Source organism: Buceros rhinoceros, unplaced genomic scaffold (genome assembly GCF_000710305.1).
Source record: "Buceros rhinoceros silvestris isolate BGI_N320 unplaced genomic scaffold, ASM71030v1 scaffold6750, whole genome shotgun sequence".
NCBI classification, from domain to species: domain Eukaryota; kingdom Metazoa; phylum Chordata; class Aves; order Bucerotiformes; family Bucerotidae; genus Buceros; species Buceros rhinoceros.
Genome location: NW_010388942.1, coordinates 23,528 through 36,477, shown reverse-complemented (window position 1 = coordinate 36,477; position 12,950 = coordinate 23,528). Strand labels below are relative to the sequence as shown.

General features: G+C 38.4%; 1 protein-coding gene across 1 annotated transcript in view; it reads left to right on the top strand.

Moving 5' to 3' along the window:
• The window catches only part of COL5A2 (collagen, type V, alpha 2), a 52,882-nt gene that overhangs the window by 24,233 nt on the left and 15,699 nt on the right, over positions 1-12,950 (top strand). The window contains exons 19-38 of the mRNA XM_010132153.1: positions 865-963; positions 1,397-1,441; positions 1,548-1,646; positions 2,039-2,092; positions 3,190-3,297; positions 3,784-3,837; positions 4,566-4,664; positions 5,356-5,409; positions 5,910-6,008; positions 6,118-6,171; positions 6,268-6,321; positions 6,807-6,860; positions 7,409-7,462; positions 7,775-7,819; positions 8,237-8,335; positions 9,165-9,272; positions 9,399-9,452; positions 11,271-11,324; positions 11,407-11,460; positions 12,563-12,616. Of these exons, the coding sequence (XP_010130455.1) occupies positions 865-963; positions 1,397-1,441; positions 1,548-1,646; positions 2,039-2,092; positions 3,190-3,297; positions 3,784-3,837; positions 4,566-4,664; positions 5,356-5,409; positions 5,910-6,008; positions 6,118-6,171; positions 6,268-6,321; positions 6,807-6,860; positions 7,409-7,462; positions 7,775-7,819; positions 8,237-8,335; positions 9,165-9,272; positions 9,399-9,452; positions 11,271-11,324; positions 11,407-11,460; positions 12,563-12,616 (1,395 nt within the window). The remainder of the gene's footprint in view (positions 1-864; positions 964-1,396; positions 1,442-1,547; positions 1,647-2,038; positions 2,093-3,189; positions 3,298-3,783; positions 3,838-4,565; positions 4,665-5,355; positions 5,410-5,909; positions 6,009-6,117; positions 6,172-6,267; positions 6,322-6,806; positions 6,861-7,408; positions 7,463-7,774; positions 7,820-8,236; positions 8,336-9,164; positions 9,273-9,398; positions 9,453-11,270; positions 11,325-11,406; positions 11,461-12,562; positions 12,617-12,950) is intronic.

The window sequence follows — 12,950 nt, the reverse complement described above, 5'->3', positions numbered from 1 at the left end:
TGTCTTGTTGTGAAGCTGGCAACATTCACAAAACAGTTTTTTGGGGAAAGAAGTCTTAATAAGAGTATTAACATAATGTATACAATTAGATGATAAACCTTTTAGTGCATGTCATAAAATGTTTTGGTATGGCTAAGCACTAAATAAATAAATGTTTGGAGAAGCTGTCACATGATGAATCAAGGAAAGCTTTTGAAAAGGAGGAGTTACCTTCAAGTTTGATCATGAGATGTTGTAAAATTGAAATAGTTGCTTTGAACTCATAAAAGCTAAACAAATAATTGTACAATGAAGATGTGGACTTGATATTAACAGTCATCGGTTCCCAAAGGCAGATTTCCTATATAAAGATAAAATTCAAAGGAGATGCCAGGAGGAATGTTTTTTATTGGAGCATCCAGCCTGATCTTACAGGGTTTTTATATTTAGTACAGTGCTGCAGCAGTGAGTTAAACTTGTACTGTGCAAAAAAACCCCAGATGTGTTACCATTGCTAAATCTTAAGCCTTCAGCTGTTAGCGAACCTCAAACAAAGTTTTCAAATTACAGATACATACTGGGATCTGGGAGCGAGATATCTAAAATATTGGGTCTGATTTGGGACACCAGATATAGTATTGAACCTCTACAGAATGTTTCCTTGTCCTTGTATATATTGAGGAAAAATTCTGTTTGTATGTTCAAGTTTATTTTTATGTAGAGGTAGTAGAAGCTGAGTAGGTAAGGAAAAATATATTTTAAGGCTAACAAGCTATTTCAAAAACTGAATTGTTTTTCTCTTATAAACTCAGCATTTCTCCTTAGTTGCTTTGTAGAGCTGTAGAGGAAAATAATTTCCGTTTTTTTTCTCATGTGACATCTTAGGGTGAAGCAGGTCCAACAGGTCCTCGTGGTCCCGAAGGTCCTCAAGGACAAAGAGGTGAAACAGGTCCACAGGGCCCAGCTGGATCACAAGGTCTTCCTGTAAGTACAGTAGATGGAGTTCCTCAGTGCTAAGCTTGCACACGTTGTCTGTTTGTATATGATAGACACTGAGTTTTGCTCAAATCACTTTTTTCACCGGAAAAGGTTTCATTCATTTGTTTTGTATGTATTTTGTTGAAAATAACTTTTCATTAGTTAATGAAAACAACTTGGAATACTGACAGTTACACAGCTTGATACAGTCACACTCCTGGAAGTACTTTTAAAGCTTAAATATAAGATCTTAAAGGTTAAAAATCACATTAATAGCATGCTTACCCATTTGCACAAGTAGATCATATGGTGCTGCATTTATTTAATAGCCTTTATTTTCTAGTCTTGTAAAGTCAATAAAATGACTGTCTTCTTTTGCTTTTGTTTTCAATATGCTCCTCGTTAAAATTAATTCTAATGACTGGTACATTATCTTTAGGGTACGGAAGGGACAGATGGTTCCCCAGGTGCTAAGGGCCCTAGTGTAAGTAATTGTATCACCTGTTGAAAAAATGGTGTGAGTGAATTTATTTTATTTACTTACTTTTATTATGTTTCCTTACTATGCTTGCTGTTCTCTCTATTTGTAGGGGTCTCCAGGCACTGGAGGGCCCCATGGTTTACCAGGTCCACCTGGTTCCCCAGGACCACAAGGCAGTAGTGGCCCACCCGGTATTCGAGGCCAGCCGGTAATGATGTCTTTGTCCCTGTGGAAATCGTAATTTTTTGCAAATCACTTTATAAAACTAAACCAGTGATTAGCAGTGGAGTTCCTTTAAATAAATTAATACCACGCTAGTGAGTATGCTGAGCCTTGGACCTCTAAGAAAGTAGAGTGTCTTTATAAACCTTAACAAACAGTAACAGTTGTCTCCTGAGACTGTCCCGTTTAAGTTTTTGTCTTGATAACACCATAATAACAAGCACACTAGGGGAAAAGACAAACCACTGACAAGCACCCTATTATATTGCCTACAAGTAGTTACTAAAGTGTGAAACGTTTTTCTGTTTCATTGCATAACACAAAATGGTCAAATGATTTCTGCAGTCTTTTATCCTTATTCATGTGTTTTGTTTTCAGGGAGACCCTGGTGTCCCAGGTTTCAAGGGAGAAGCAGGACCCAAAGGTGAACCTGTAAGTCTCCCCATGCTTTGTAAGATGAAAAGCAATCACAAAGGCTTGCATGGGTATTTTTAATAGGTTCTTAAAATTTTCAAGACACTTGTGATGCTCTAAATCACAAGATTAATTGTTGTGGAACACAAACCACAGTGAACCTGGCTGGACAGTACTAACAATGAATGGCGAAGCAGGTCCTTTGATGTTATAAATCACCTACCTAATACAGGACTTGCAGGACTAAAAGACAGAAAACTGAATTAGTGCATCTACTGAGGTTTCTGTGGCACACAGAATGAGCATATTCTAATTTCTTCATCTTGTAGGAAATGAATCCATATGATTCTGGACACTTAAGAGCACGTAGGTCTGTGTGCTAATAGTAATAACAATAAAAAAAACCCCTTTTTATTTTAAACTTGCATTTAATACATTTTATACTCTTGCAGTCGTATATATATAAATTATTTTATTTATACATTAAAATAGTATAAATTTTTATACATTTTTAGCATGAATAGCTGTTTAGCCCACAGCTAATATTTGTGAAAGATGATTTGAGAACGTGGCTAATTCTATGTTGTAACCAAGTGAATTTTGGAAGAAAAGTGATTCTTCAGAGTTTGGAGTCAGTTTGACTTGTCAACCAGTCTTCAGTTTTTCTTTCTTACGAGTTAAATGATCATGTAATAACCGACAAAAATGTACAAATGGTGTAATGGTTTCCTTACCACTACTGATGGTCTTCTCCCCTGAGAGTTTCTAACTAGAGTCTCACTGACTTTCGAACCCTTTGGAGCTTGTCCAATTGATAATACTAAATAATAGGAATTGTTGAGCAGAGGTGATTGAAGCAGCGCTGTACCGCCAAACTGCGGAATACGGTTTATTCACAGCACACTTCTTGCTGAAATATTAGCTTATAAACATTGTAAAAGACAAAAGCTGATGCTGAAAAGCTGCAATTTTTAGCTGATTCCACATCTGACTACTTTTCCCCCCTCCTTTGTTTGGAAAAATGTTTGTGTTGTTTAGAAGACAGTCTGTTTCAATAGACCCATGAAGTGGTGAGCTTAACAATGATTTTTTAAAAAGCATTTTACTTTCACTAGGGCCCACAAGGTCCCCAGGGTCCCATTGGCCCTATTGGTGAAGAAGGAAAAAGAGGTCCTCGGGGTGATCCAGGGTCCGTAGGTCCACTGGGTCCTGTTGGAGAGAGGGTAAGCAATCCAAAGGAATAATATATCTCTAAGTGCACTGCTAAGCTGAAAAACCTCTTGACCTAACTATGAATTTTCTTACAGCCGTGTCGTGGGCATAGTTAAACTTCATTTTCCTATTGTAGTTAATACTGTGCATTACTTTTTACTCTGGAATTTTCATTTGTGATTCAGTGTACAGGATAGTGTGGTAGGAGAAACGATGGAGGTGTGATGAGCTAATGTGCAGGTTTTTTGCTTAACCCTGTACAAATGGTCATCTTGCTTTCAATGAGGCTGTTTACGTAAAAGAAGCTGTTCAACAGGCATGAATGAAGCACTGATATTTTTACCGCTTAAGATAGAAAAAAAAAAAAAGTTTCAAGTATCGAAGGAAGGAAGTTGTAAGGAAATAAAATGAACCCCTAAACCATAAATCTAGTACTTTATTTGCAATAAGTTCTGTAAAAATTAAGATAATAATCTTGTGTCTATGGCATTTCCTAGGGCTCTCCTGGTAACCGTGGTTTTCCAGGTTCTGATGGCTTGCCTGGACCAAAGGTAAATGAAATTGTAGTGTCCATCTTTTATTGGGTCAGTTGTAAATTTTCATACATACAGAGATATAGAAAGGAAATGTTCCATTAAAAACATCTGTTTCTGGGCAAATAGGCAGATGCTCAAAATCACTGGAACTGGGATCAAAAGGAACTGTCAAATGCCAAAAAGGGGTCTGAATGCTTTGAGACCAAAATTTTTCAGGAAAAGTAACTTTAAATTCCTGTGATGTTCAGCTCTGCTTGCTTGTTCCCTGACTTAATGCGCCCTCATGCTGAAATGTGAATAGATAAGAGACATTGACCTGTTCTGCTACTATATTGCTTTATGTATGTTCTATAGGAACATACATTCTTTTAAAAATTGCCTTTTCTTTTCGTGTGGTCTAGTTTTTCTAGACTTGTCCCTTGAACAGATGGGCTGATCTGTCTTTGACTTTCCTAACTGCTGTAACACTTCCAAGGAAGTGACTCACATATATATTTGTCTAGTGTTTCTGTAAATTCCTAACTTCTTGGTAAAAATACAAGAATTCTAAAATTCTTATGTAAATTTGCTTTACGGAAGAGACAACTTTCAAGTAATAATTTTGGGGAAAAAATAATGATAAATGTATTAATGGTTTGGAACTCTGCAAAAATAGGTCCTTAATAGAAGATACCTGTTTTATTTAACCTTCTCTTACTGTTGCTGTTTCACCTCTAACTCGTAGCCCATTGGCATCTTTCTAGGGTGCCCAAGGAGAGCGCGGTCCAGCAGGTTCTTCTGGTCCTAAAGGAGGTCAGGGAGATCCTGGGCGTCCTGGTGAACCTGGCCTCCCGGGTGCAAGGGTAAGGAACTAATAGCAGCACACTATAAACCATGGCCTTTTTCATTTTCAAAAGGCAACAATTAAGAAGCTATTACACAAGGAGAGTCTTGTTTCAGTGGGGCTGTTTAAAGGGTCAAGGCCAAAACACCTGTCTTCTGTCCTGCTGATGCTGGGAAGCACAGGTTCCATTTGTCTTCGGAAAAAGGAGAAATAGCCCAGGCTGAGACCAGCCAATGCAACTGAAGGATGTGTACTTGTAAAGCACATAGTTGCCACAGATAACGTGAATTGAAGTTCAAATTAATTGAAGGCCAACCTTCATTAAATTGGGGGTTGGTGTGGTTGAGTGGTGCATGTCATCTACAGATTTTTTTCAGAAAAAATATTTTAAGATAATTTGGAGTATTACAGAAGAGGAGAAAGGGAGCAGCAAGCATGAGATGTGATATAGACCACTGGGTGATGTTGGCAGAAATAAAGATGAGCTTGTGAGAAGCTCAAGAGGTGTAAAAGCAAGAAAAGAAAGAATAGGAAAGGGAAAATGACAGTGGGGAGTGAAGCTGTAAAGCGAAGACAAGGATGAAGACCTTTGATGCAGAGAAGTTTGTACTATGGTAGTAAGTGAGCATATAATTCGAATTTATTTACATTTCTCTGTTGTTCTACAATTACATGCACAACTTTAACACCAATGTTATTTCTGCTTTTAGGGTTTGACAGGAAATCCAGGTGTTCAAGGCCCTGAAGGAAAACTTGGCCCCTTGGTAAGAGACACAAAAATAAGTCCTTTCAGTAATGCCATAGTAATTCAAAGGTCAGAACTCATTGAAATTATTTATTAACTTAAGTTTTGTTGATTTCTGAAGGTTCATCTTGTCTTTTAACTGTTCAGTTTAGATCCCCTACTCCAGAATCAGTGCAGATAACGATCCTTCAGTTTTTTGTGTGTAGCAGTGTCTTTTGTTTAGCAAATGCTGCAGTATTTTTAAGCCATTTTGTAGTAATTATCTTTTCTAACTGTCTCTTTAAAGAAACAGTAAAGTATTTGTAGATAATGGCTCAGCTATAGTAATTGCGTAGTATTTGGTTAAATCCAGCAGTATGGCTAAAGCTATGTCTGCTTTAATGACATTTTGACTGATAACTGTACCACCAAACTAGATTAATTTTAAATTTTTATATATGTGAACATTTTCCAGGGGTAAGTGGGTTTGTATGCATAAATAAATTTGTAATTTAATTTGGAAAATGCTTTGTCTCTTAGGGTGCTCCTGGAGAAGATGGACGCCCAGGTCCAGCAGGCTCAATAGGAATCAGAGGTCAACCAGGCAGCATGGGCCTTCCTGGGCCAAAGGGTAGTAGTGTGAGTATGGCACCTGGTACCCAAGATCTGTGTAACTTTAAACCTTTTCGTAGGTTTTAATGGATGAAAACAGTATCTAAAAATAGTCATTTTTCTTTCTGCAAATAAGGGTGATCCTGGAAAACCCGGAGAGGCAGGCAATGCGGGTGTCCCAGGACAGAGAGTGAGTGTGACTTATTTGCAGTGATTACAGAAAATGATGCTTTTCTGTTATATATGTTCGCTATACGAGACTTCTTCCTATCTCATTTTAATTTAGGGAGCCCCTGGTAAAGATGGTGAAGTTGGTCCTTCTGGTCCTGTTGGTCCATCAGTAAGTCAACTTTCACAACTCTGCCTGCCTCACCCTCCCTCCATCCATTTGTTACTCTTTGTGCTTCTAATTTTGTATATCTCTGTGCCAGCTGTTGATTCCAAACAAAAAAATTCCAAGAATATTTAAAGAAAAAATTTGCCTAGAAAAATGGGAAGCTTTGTGTTGAAAATATATATAGTAGTAGTCCAACTCCTTTGACCGACCACTACAAAAAATAGTGCAAGGAGCAAAATTTTCTCATAGTTCCTTTTCCTGGCTTCTTTCATTTCAATAGAACTGAGTGTTCTGTCAGCCCAGAATTTTTGGGAGGGGGGATCTGAAAGAAATAAGATACATCTTTTAGATAGGGTATATCTTGGCCTGGGGTAAGTAAAGATGTATAATAAACAATTACATAATTGAAAATATACATATTCAGAGAGAAGAAAAGTTGTGGAGCTAGTCTATATTCCTGTAGTGTATACTTATTTTCTTTTGTGTAGGGTCTGGCAGGAGAAAGAGGAGAACAAGGCCCTCCAGGTCCTACAGGGTTTCAGGTATGTGCACTCATTCTTCTTCAAGAAAACGATAAACAGCCATGTCTTTATCAACTTAAACTGGGGAAATTCAATCAAGTGATGTATAACAAAACACAGCTTTAGAATTGGGGCAATAATGTTCCGGAGAATTAGTGATACTTTGCTTTCACGTTAAGTGTGTGCTGAACTGAGCTGGTGAAGGCTTAAATACCAGCTCTGTATCCCTTGAAAAAAACTTTGTTCTTTTTCAGTTTTAATTCGGAGATTTTCCAAAGATGTTCCAAATATGGAGCAGAAGAATTGTTTTGATAATGAAGTGTTAATTAATATTTTTAGGGCTGATATGCATATAGGTCCTACAAATTTTAAAGAAGGGCTGTTGCCTCATTTAGAGGGAAGAAATCCCTTTGGTGCAATATTCATGTAACTATTTCTCTTGGGGATATCTGAGGGCATATTCCTGTATATGAGTATAATACTACGTTCATATTCTTGGTGTCTTAGTTAAACCTGGATTTACATAACTTTCTATCATGTCAGTGACCATTTTATTTACTTTTTTGTAGGGCTTGCCTGGGCCACCAGGCCCTCCAGGTGAGGGAGGAAAGCCAGGTGATCAGGTAATTCCTGTATAATTTAACAAGAATTCACTTCATCAAATAGTTTTACCTTTTCTTTTCTTTGTAATTTAATTTCCCACTCTGTCTCAAAATATGTACTGATGTAGTCTCCAAGCTGTCTGAAAAGTGCCTGTGGAGAAAGTGGTTACTAGAATCCTACCATCTTCACGGACTATCTCTTCTTGTCCTCGGCAGATGATATTCAGAACTAGCCATCTACGTTCACAGTACTTTGGAAAAGTTTCCCTAATTTCCATAACTATAAGGCTACGAATAAGGCATTCATTCTCATGTGAGTTCTCTTCTCTTTAGGGTGTGCCTGGAGATCCTGGAGCTGTTGGTCCATTGGGCCCTAGGGTAGGTATTTTCTTTCAGAGTTTAAACATTCCTAACAGTTCTCTGAGGCTGGAACTTGGTATATAAAATAGACTTTAACAGCTACAGTGAATATTTAACTTCTTTCCCCACCAACAAAATGGTTATATCCTCATTTTAAGATGGTTTCTGAAAAACCTACCACCTTTGATGGTTTTGTAGTGCATGAAGTGGTACTGAGTACTAGCTGCTAAGTGATCTTTCACAGCTGAGCAACACGCTATTTCCCCTACCTTTAACAATAAAAGCATAAAGCTGTTTTTCATTTGATCACTTCTAAAATTTGTTCACAGGCTCTTTGTTCAAAATAGCAGTGCTGCACTTACGTTGTAGTGAGGATTTTGTCTACCAGAACTGTACCGTGACTTCTAAGTAGAGTAACGATACTCCATTTTCTAGGGAGAACGTGGCAATCCAGGAGAACGGGGAGAACCAGGTGCACCAGGACTTGCGGGTGAAAAGGGTATGGCTGGAGGTCATGGTCCTGATGGTCCAAAGGTAAGCTGGATGCAGATTTGTGTTGCTGCAGTGACATAATGTATAATTCTGCTCATTTGCACACACAGAAGAGAGCTTTTTTTATTATAAAAAAGGATGTCTTTTCCTGAAAGGTGTCTTGTTTATATAAGGGTTTTAGGAGGATGCACGTATTCTAGTATAACATTAATAACTTGCAAGATACCTAAAAGTTGGGAAATCTCATTTTATATTAATTTATATAGGTCCGAAGTTTAAAATGGTTTTTGTGTTTCTCAGTACAACTGGGCAAAGCCATTTCTGAACCTCAGAAAACCCTCTAGCAATGTTTTAAGAACCATGTCAGTTTGCACAAAGACGTTTGGTAGCGTTTGGTGTTTAAAAGAAAATGCTGAAAACTCCATGCCTTTCTTTTACCTGGAGTTGATTTAATTAGCCCTGGGAAGGTCACCCGATGTAGAGGGTACCTCTAGAAATGTGGGACCTGTAATAGACATGAGCTGTGAGAAGCAAAGCAACTTCTACCTGTAGCTACTTCGTGTAATAAACCCACGTGGCATCAAGGTCAAGGTAGAAAGATGCTTGAGCTTCTGGTTTTTGCCTGTTCTCATTCCCAGTATGCACTGAGTAAATACTAATGTATTTGGAAGGACTACCATATTACCACTGAACTTCCTGAGTAACACAATGGGAAAAGTATTTGAACATGAATAAAGTCCAAATTTAAGAGAAAATTATTACTTAAAACTATGCCTCAGAGACTTCAACACAAGCACAGCGTGTTCTGCAGCCTAGAGACAAAGATATTTCTCAGATGAATACAAACCAACTTGTTCTTTACTTGTTTCAGGGAAGCCCAGGCCCTAGTGGGACGCCTGGTGATCCAGGCCCGCCGGGTCTTCAGGGTATGCCTGGAGAAAGAGGGATTGCTGGAACACCTGGCCCCAAAGGCGATAGAGTAAGTCTGGTTATTTCTGGTGTGCTGAGTAGAATCAACTGTCTCTTAATAACTGTAGTTACTCCAGAGTATGAACTACCTCAGCATTCAGTGTCATAATTGAGACTTTCTGGGTATTTTCTATAGGGCGGCGTAGGTGAGAAAGGTGCTGAAGGTACAGCTGGTAATGACGGGGCAAGAGTAAGTAAATCTATCACTCTTTTTAGATTTACTTTCCAAACACCAGATTGTTGATTGTGCTAGAGGTACTCACCTCATAGAGCTAAACACTACTCAACTTGTTGATATCATGGGGTGATAGTCATTCTCATTCCCCCTACCCTTCAAATTTGATCTTCGAGTTTTTCAAGACTACACAATGTTTTTGGAAGTCTGTGTTCAAAGCCTGTGTTGTGTATAATCAATAATGGGAGTTAAGATGTCAATGAGAGGATTCCAAGAAGTAGTGTGTCCGTTAGGGATTCAGCTAAGTTGAGTTTAGCAGAAATACAGAAAAGGGAAAGGGAGAAATCAACAGCCAAAAGGCAAACCCAACAGTTCTGACTCCTGGTCTACGGCAGATACCTCCTTATTGTTTGGATTGAGTTGCCCATGGCCTGTCCTGAGTTTCAAAGGCGAAAATTCCCATAAATGTACTGAACCCCGTACGGGCAGTGAGTAGCTGACACTTGTGAAAAGCTCTTTGAACCTCGTGTGCATAAAAAGCATGGCTCGTCTGCTCACGTGCAAGAAATCCACTATGTTCAAGACATGTTGCACGCGCACTTCTGCATAGACCATGTCCCATGATCCCAGCTCTGCTGGGTTTGCTGTATATGCATTGACTATATTTTCTTCTCAGAAGCTGTTGAAGTTAGTTTTTACATCAGTTCCATCTATCTGAGATTCTAGGTTTTACAGACCAGTTGGTGTACTAACTGCTGGGCATTTGGAGATCTGAGGTGCAGGGAAAAGATGAGGATTCCGACTGGACTATATTTCTAAACAAGGAACAGAAGTGTTTCAGAGAAACCCTAGTGTACAGAAACACTAACTGACTATTACCAGCTGGAATTTCTTTGTAAGTCAGGCAATATCCAAAGCTACAGAACAGTTCTTAGTCATTGTAAAGCAACGCAGCTTACAATTACTTACTGTAAGTAACTTACAGTTACTTATGTAGCTTACAGACCAGAGAAAGTAATGGTGATCTAAATGTACATCCCTCTTCTAAAGCAGGGTGTCTGCAGATATCGCTGCTACCAATCACTAGAGCATTGGCAGTGATGCAGTACCCTCTGTTAATGCTGCCTTTGGGATTTCTCTTCAGTTTGAACTGAGTTACAGTGCAGATCTTTGGGGGAGGGGGAATTTTGTTCAAGTGAATCTTGGTATGAGCTTACGGTATTCTGCTTCTAGTGAAAGAGAATCGTAACTGGGATATCTAAATAGTGGGTAATATGTATAGTGCTACAGGACCGTTATGTGCAGTTGATGGGTTTGGGTAGAGAGGTTGGAACCTATTTGCCTAACTGCCCTATGAAGAGGAAAAGGACACTTTTGAGGAGTTTTCAAGATATAAATTAATCTTCAAAAGTAATGATGGACACATTAAAATTAATTTAAGCAATGACATACTAGCATAAAACAGATTTAGAGCTTCTGTGCAAGTGGGGGAAAAAAGACATCATTTCCTCCTGAGACAGCAAAATAAAGTCAGAGCTGCTTTTTTTTTATCATTTGCCTTATCACGAATGCTGCATAAAGCAGAAGATGAAGCTAGAGAAGAAAGAGAATGAATGCAAGCAGGGTTTTTGAGATGTGGGATTTTGGTCACTGGGCATGGAAGTGCAAGTACATTTTAGGTAAAAAAAATAAGACACAACAAGATTTCAGAGATAAAGGAGAAGAATTTAAAGGAATGGAAAAGCATATGGAAATAGTAACATGTGAACTTTTAAACTAACAGTGTTGAAGCATCACTTTTTAAACTTCTTTTTATCTTAATTTGTTCAAAAGGGTCTCCCTGGTCCAATAGGCCCAACGGGTCCAGCAGGTCCCACTGGTGAAAAGGTAAAAAAATTTTTATGCCATTTCCTACTGAAGTTTTATGCCTGTCCCTACTCGGGGAAATAACCTCTAATTTTATTTTAAGGGTGAACCAGGTCCTCGAGGTCTAGTTGGTCCTCCTGGCTCCCGTGGAAACCCTGTGAGTAAACGTGTTTGTTGTGTGCCTGAAAGAAGTTAACAATATTCAACACTAACCCAAACTCCAGGTTTTGTCTCATTTGCTGATACATTTTTCCTCTTTTCCTTTCCTTTCTTTGTAGCCAAAATCTGTAGTTCTGTCTTGATACTGTGCACTTGCAAAACTCTTGGCAGCTTTTGTTCCTCTGTCCTACACTTGTTTTAGGGCAATCTTTATATTGTTACCCTCATTTATCTTACTCCTGAAAGTATGCCATCACTTTTAATTGTTTAAGTCTTTTTAAAAGTGTGCCCATACCAAATACTACTGTACACATCCAGATATTTAGATGGGTGAGGCACAGAAACATATCATAGTTTGCATCTATTTACACTAACTCTTGTCATCTTCGGCCTATTTGTGGTTTTTAAGCATTTTAAGGGTTGCCTTTGATTAGGGAATGAGAGGTTCAGCCCTTCTAGATCCTTCATACTGCTTGGAAGTGGTTATGCTTCTGTCATTAATCAGAACAGCCTTATTTCCAGTGTAAACTGGAATAGCTTCCACCCCTTGGGAGTACTGGAGCTTGGCATCATTCAGCTCCTTCTTTTCCAAACAAATATTGTGTGGAAAGCTCAGCTGAAGCAGCTCATAGTCCATTCTGACCTTGTAGAAGAATACAACTTTGAACCATTCTTTTTTTCCTAGTCTGTCTGATTGGAATGGTGGGTTGCATAAAGTGTGTGCACTGTGGCTAATCCTGCTATCACTGGAAGTGCTTTTGACCAGAATTTCTCCTGTCATGATTTTAGTGCTTGCACATGACTTCCACCTATAAATTCTGAAAGTTTACATGTAGAATCATAGAATCACCTGGTTGGAAGAGCTTTAAGATTGAGTCCAACCGTTCACCTTGCACTATAATCTTGAACACATGGCAGATCTTAACGTCATAGTTATTTCGTGATTAAAAGATTATTTGGTTCTGACTAATAGAGCAAAAGTATAATCACACTTATGACAGTGAATAATTAACCTCCTTTCTTGTATATTTAACTGCAAATTATACCGTATATAGAAAGAATTTTATGTTAAATACAGTTATTCTAAATTTTTTGACCAGGGTTCCCGGGGAGAAAATGGCCCAACTGGTGCTGTTGGTTTTGCTGGTCCTCCGGTATGTGTTTTGTAACACTAATGAGTTTCCTCTAGTCATGCTTTGACAAACTTAGTTTCCTTCATTATGAATAATACTGCAGCATTCTGGAATGTGGATCGCATTTTTGTTGCTAAAAGAGCCGTTTCCCATCAGTGTATCAAGTAAAGAAAAGGGCCAGTAAATACCCTAGGCACTTGAAAAGTGGTTTTGTTGAGGAGATTATGTAATTGTTCACCAGATTTCATATTTTCATGAATATGCTGTGTTGCTCCTTTGAGATTAAAATGAAGCAAGTTATGATGTGTCATCTCCTGAAGGTAGCAAAAATTTTCTCTGTGAGTAGTGCAAGCAG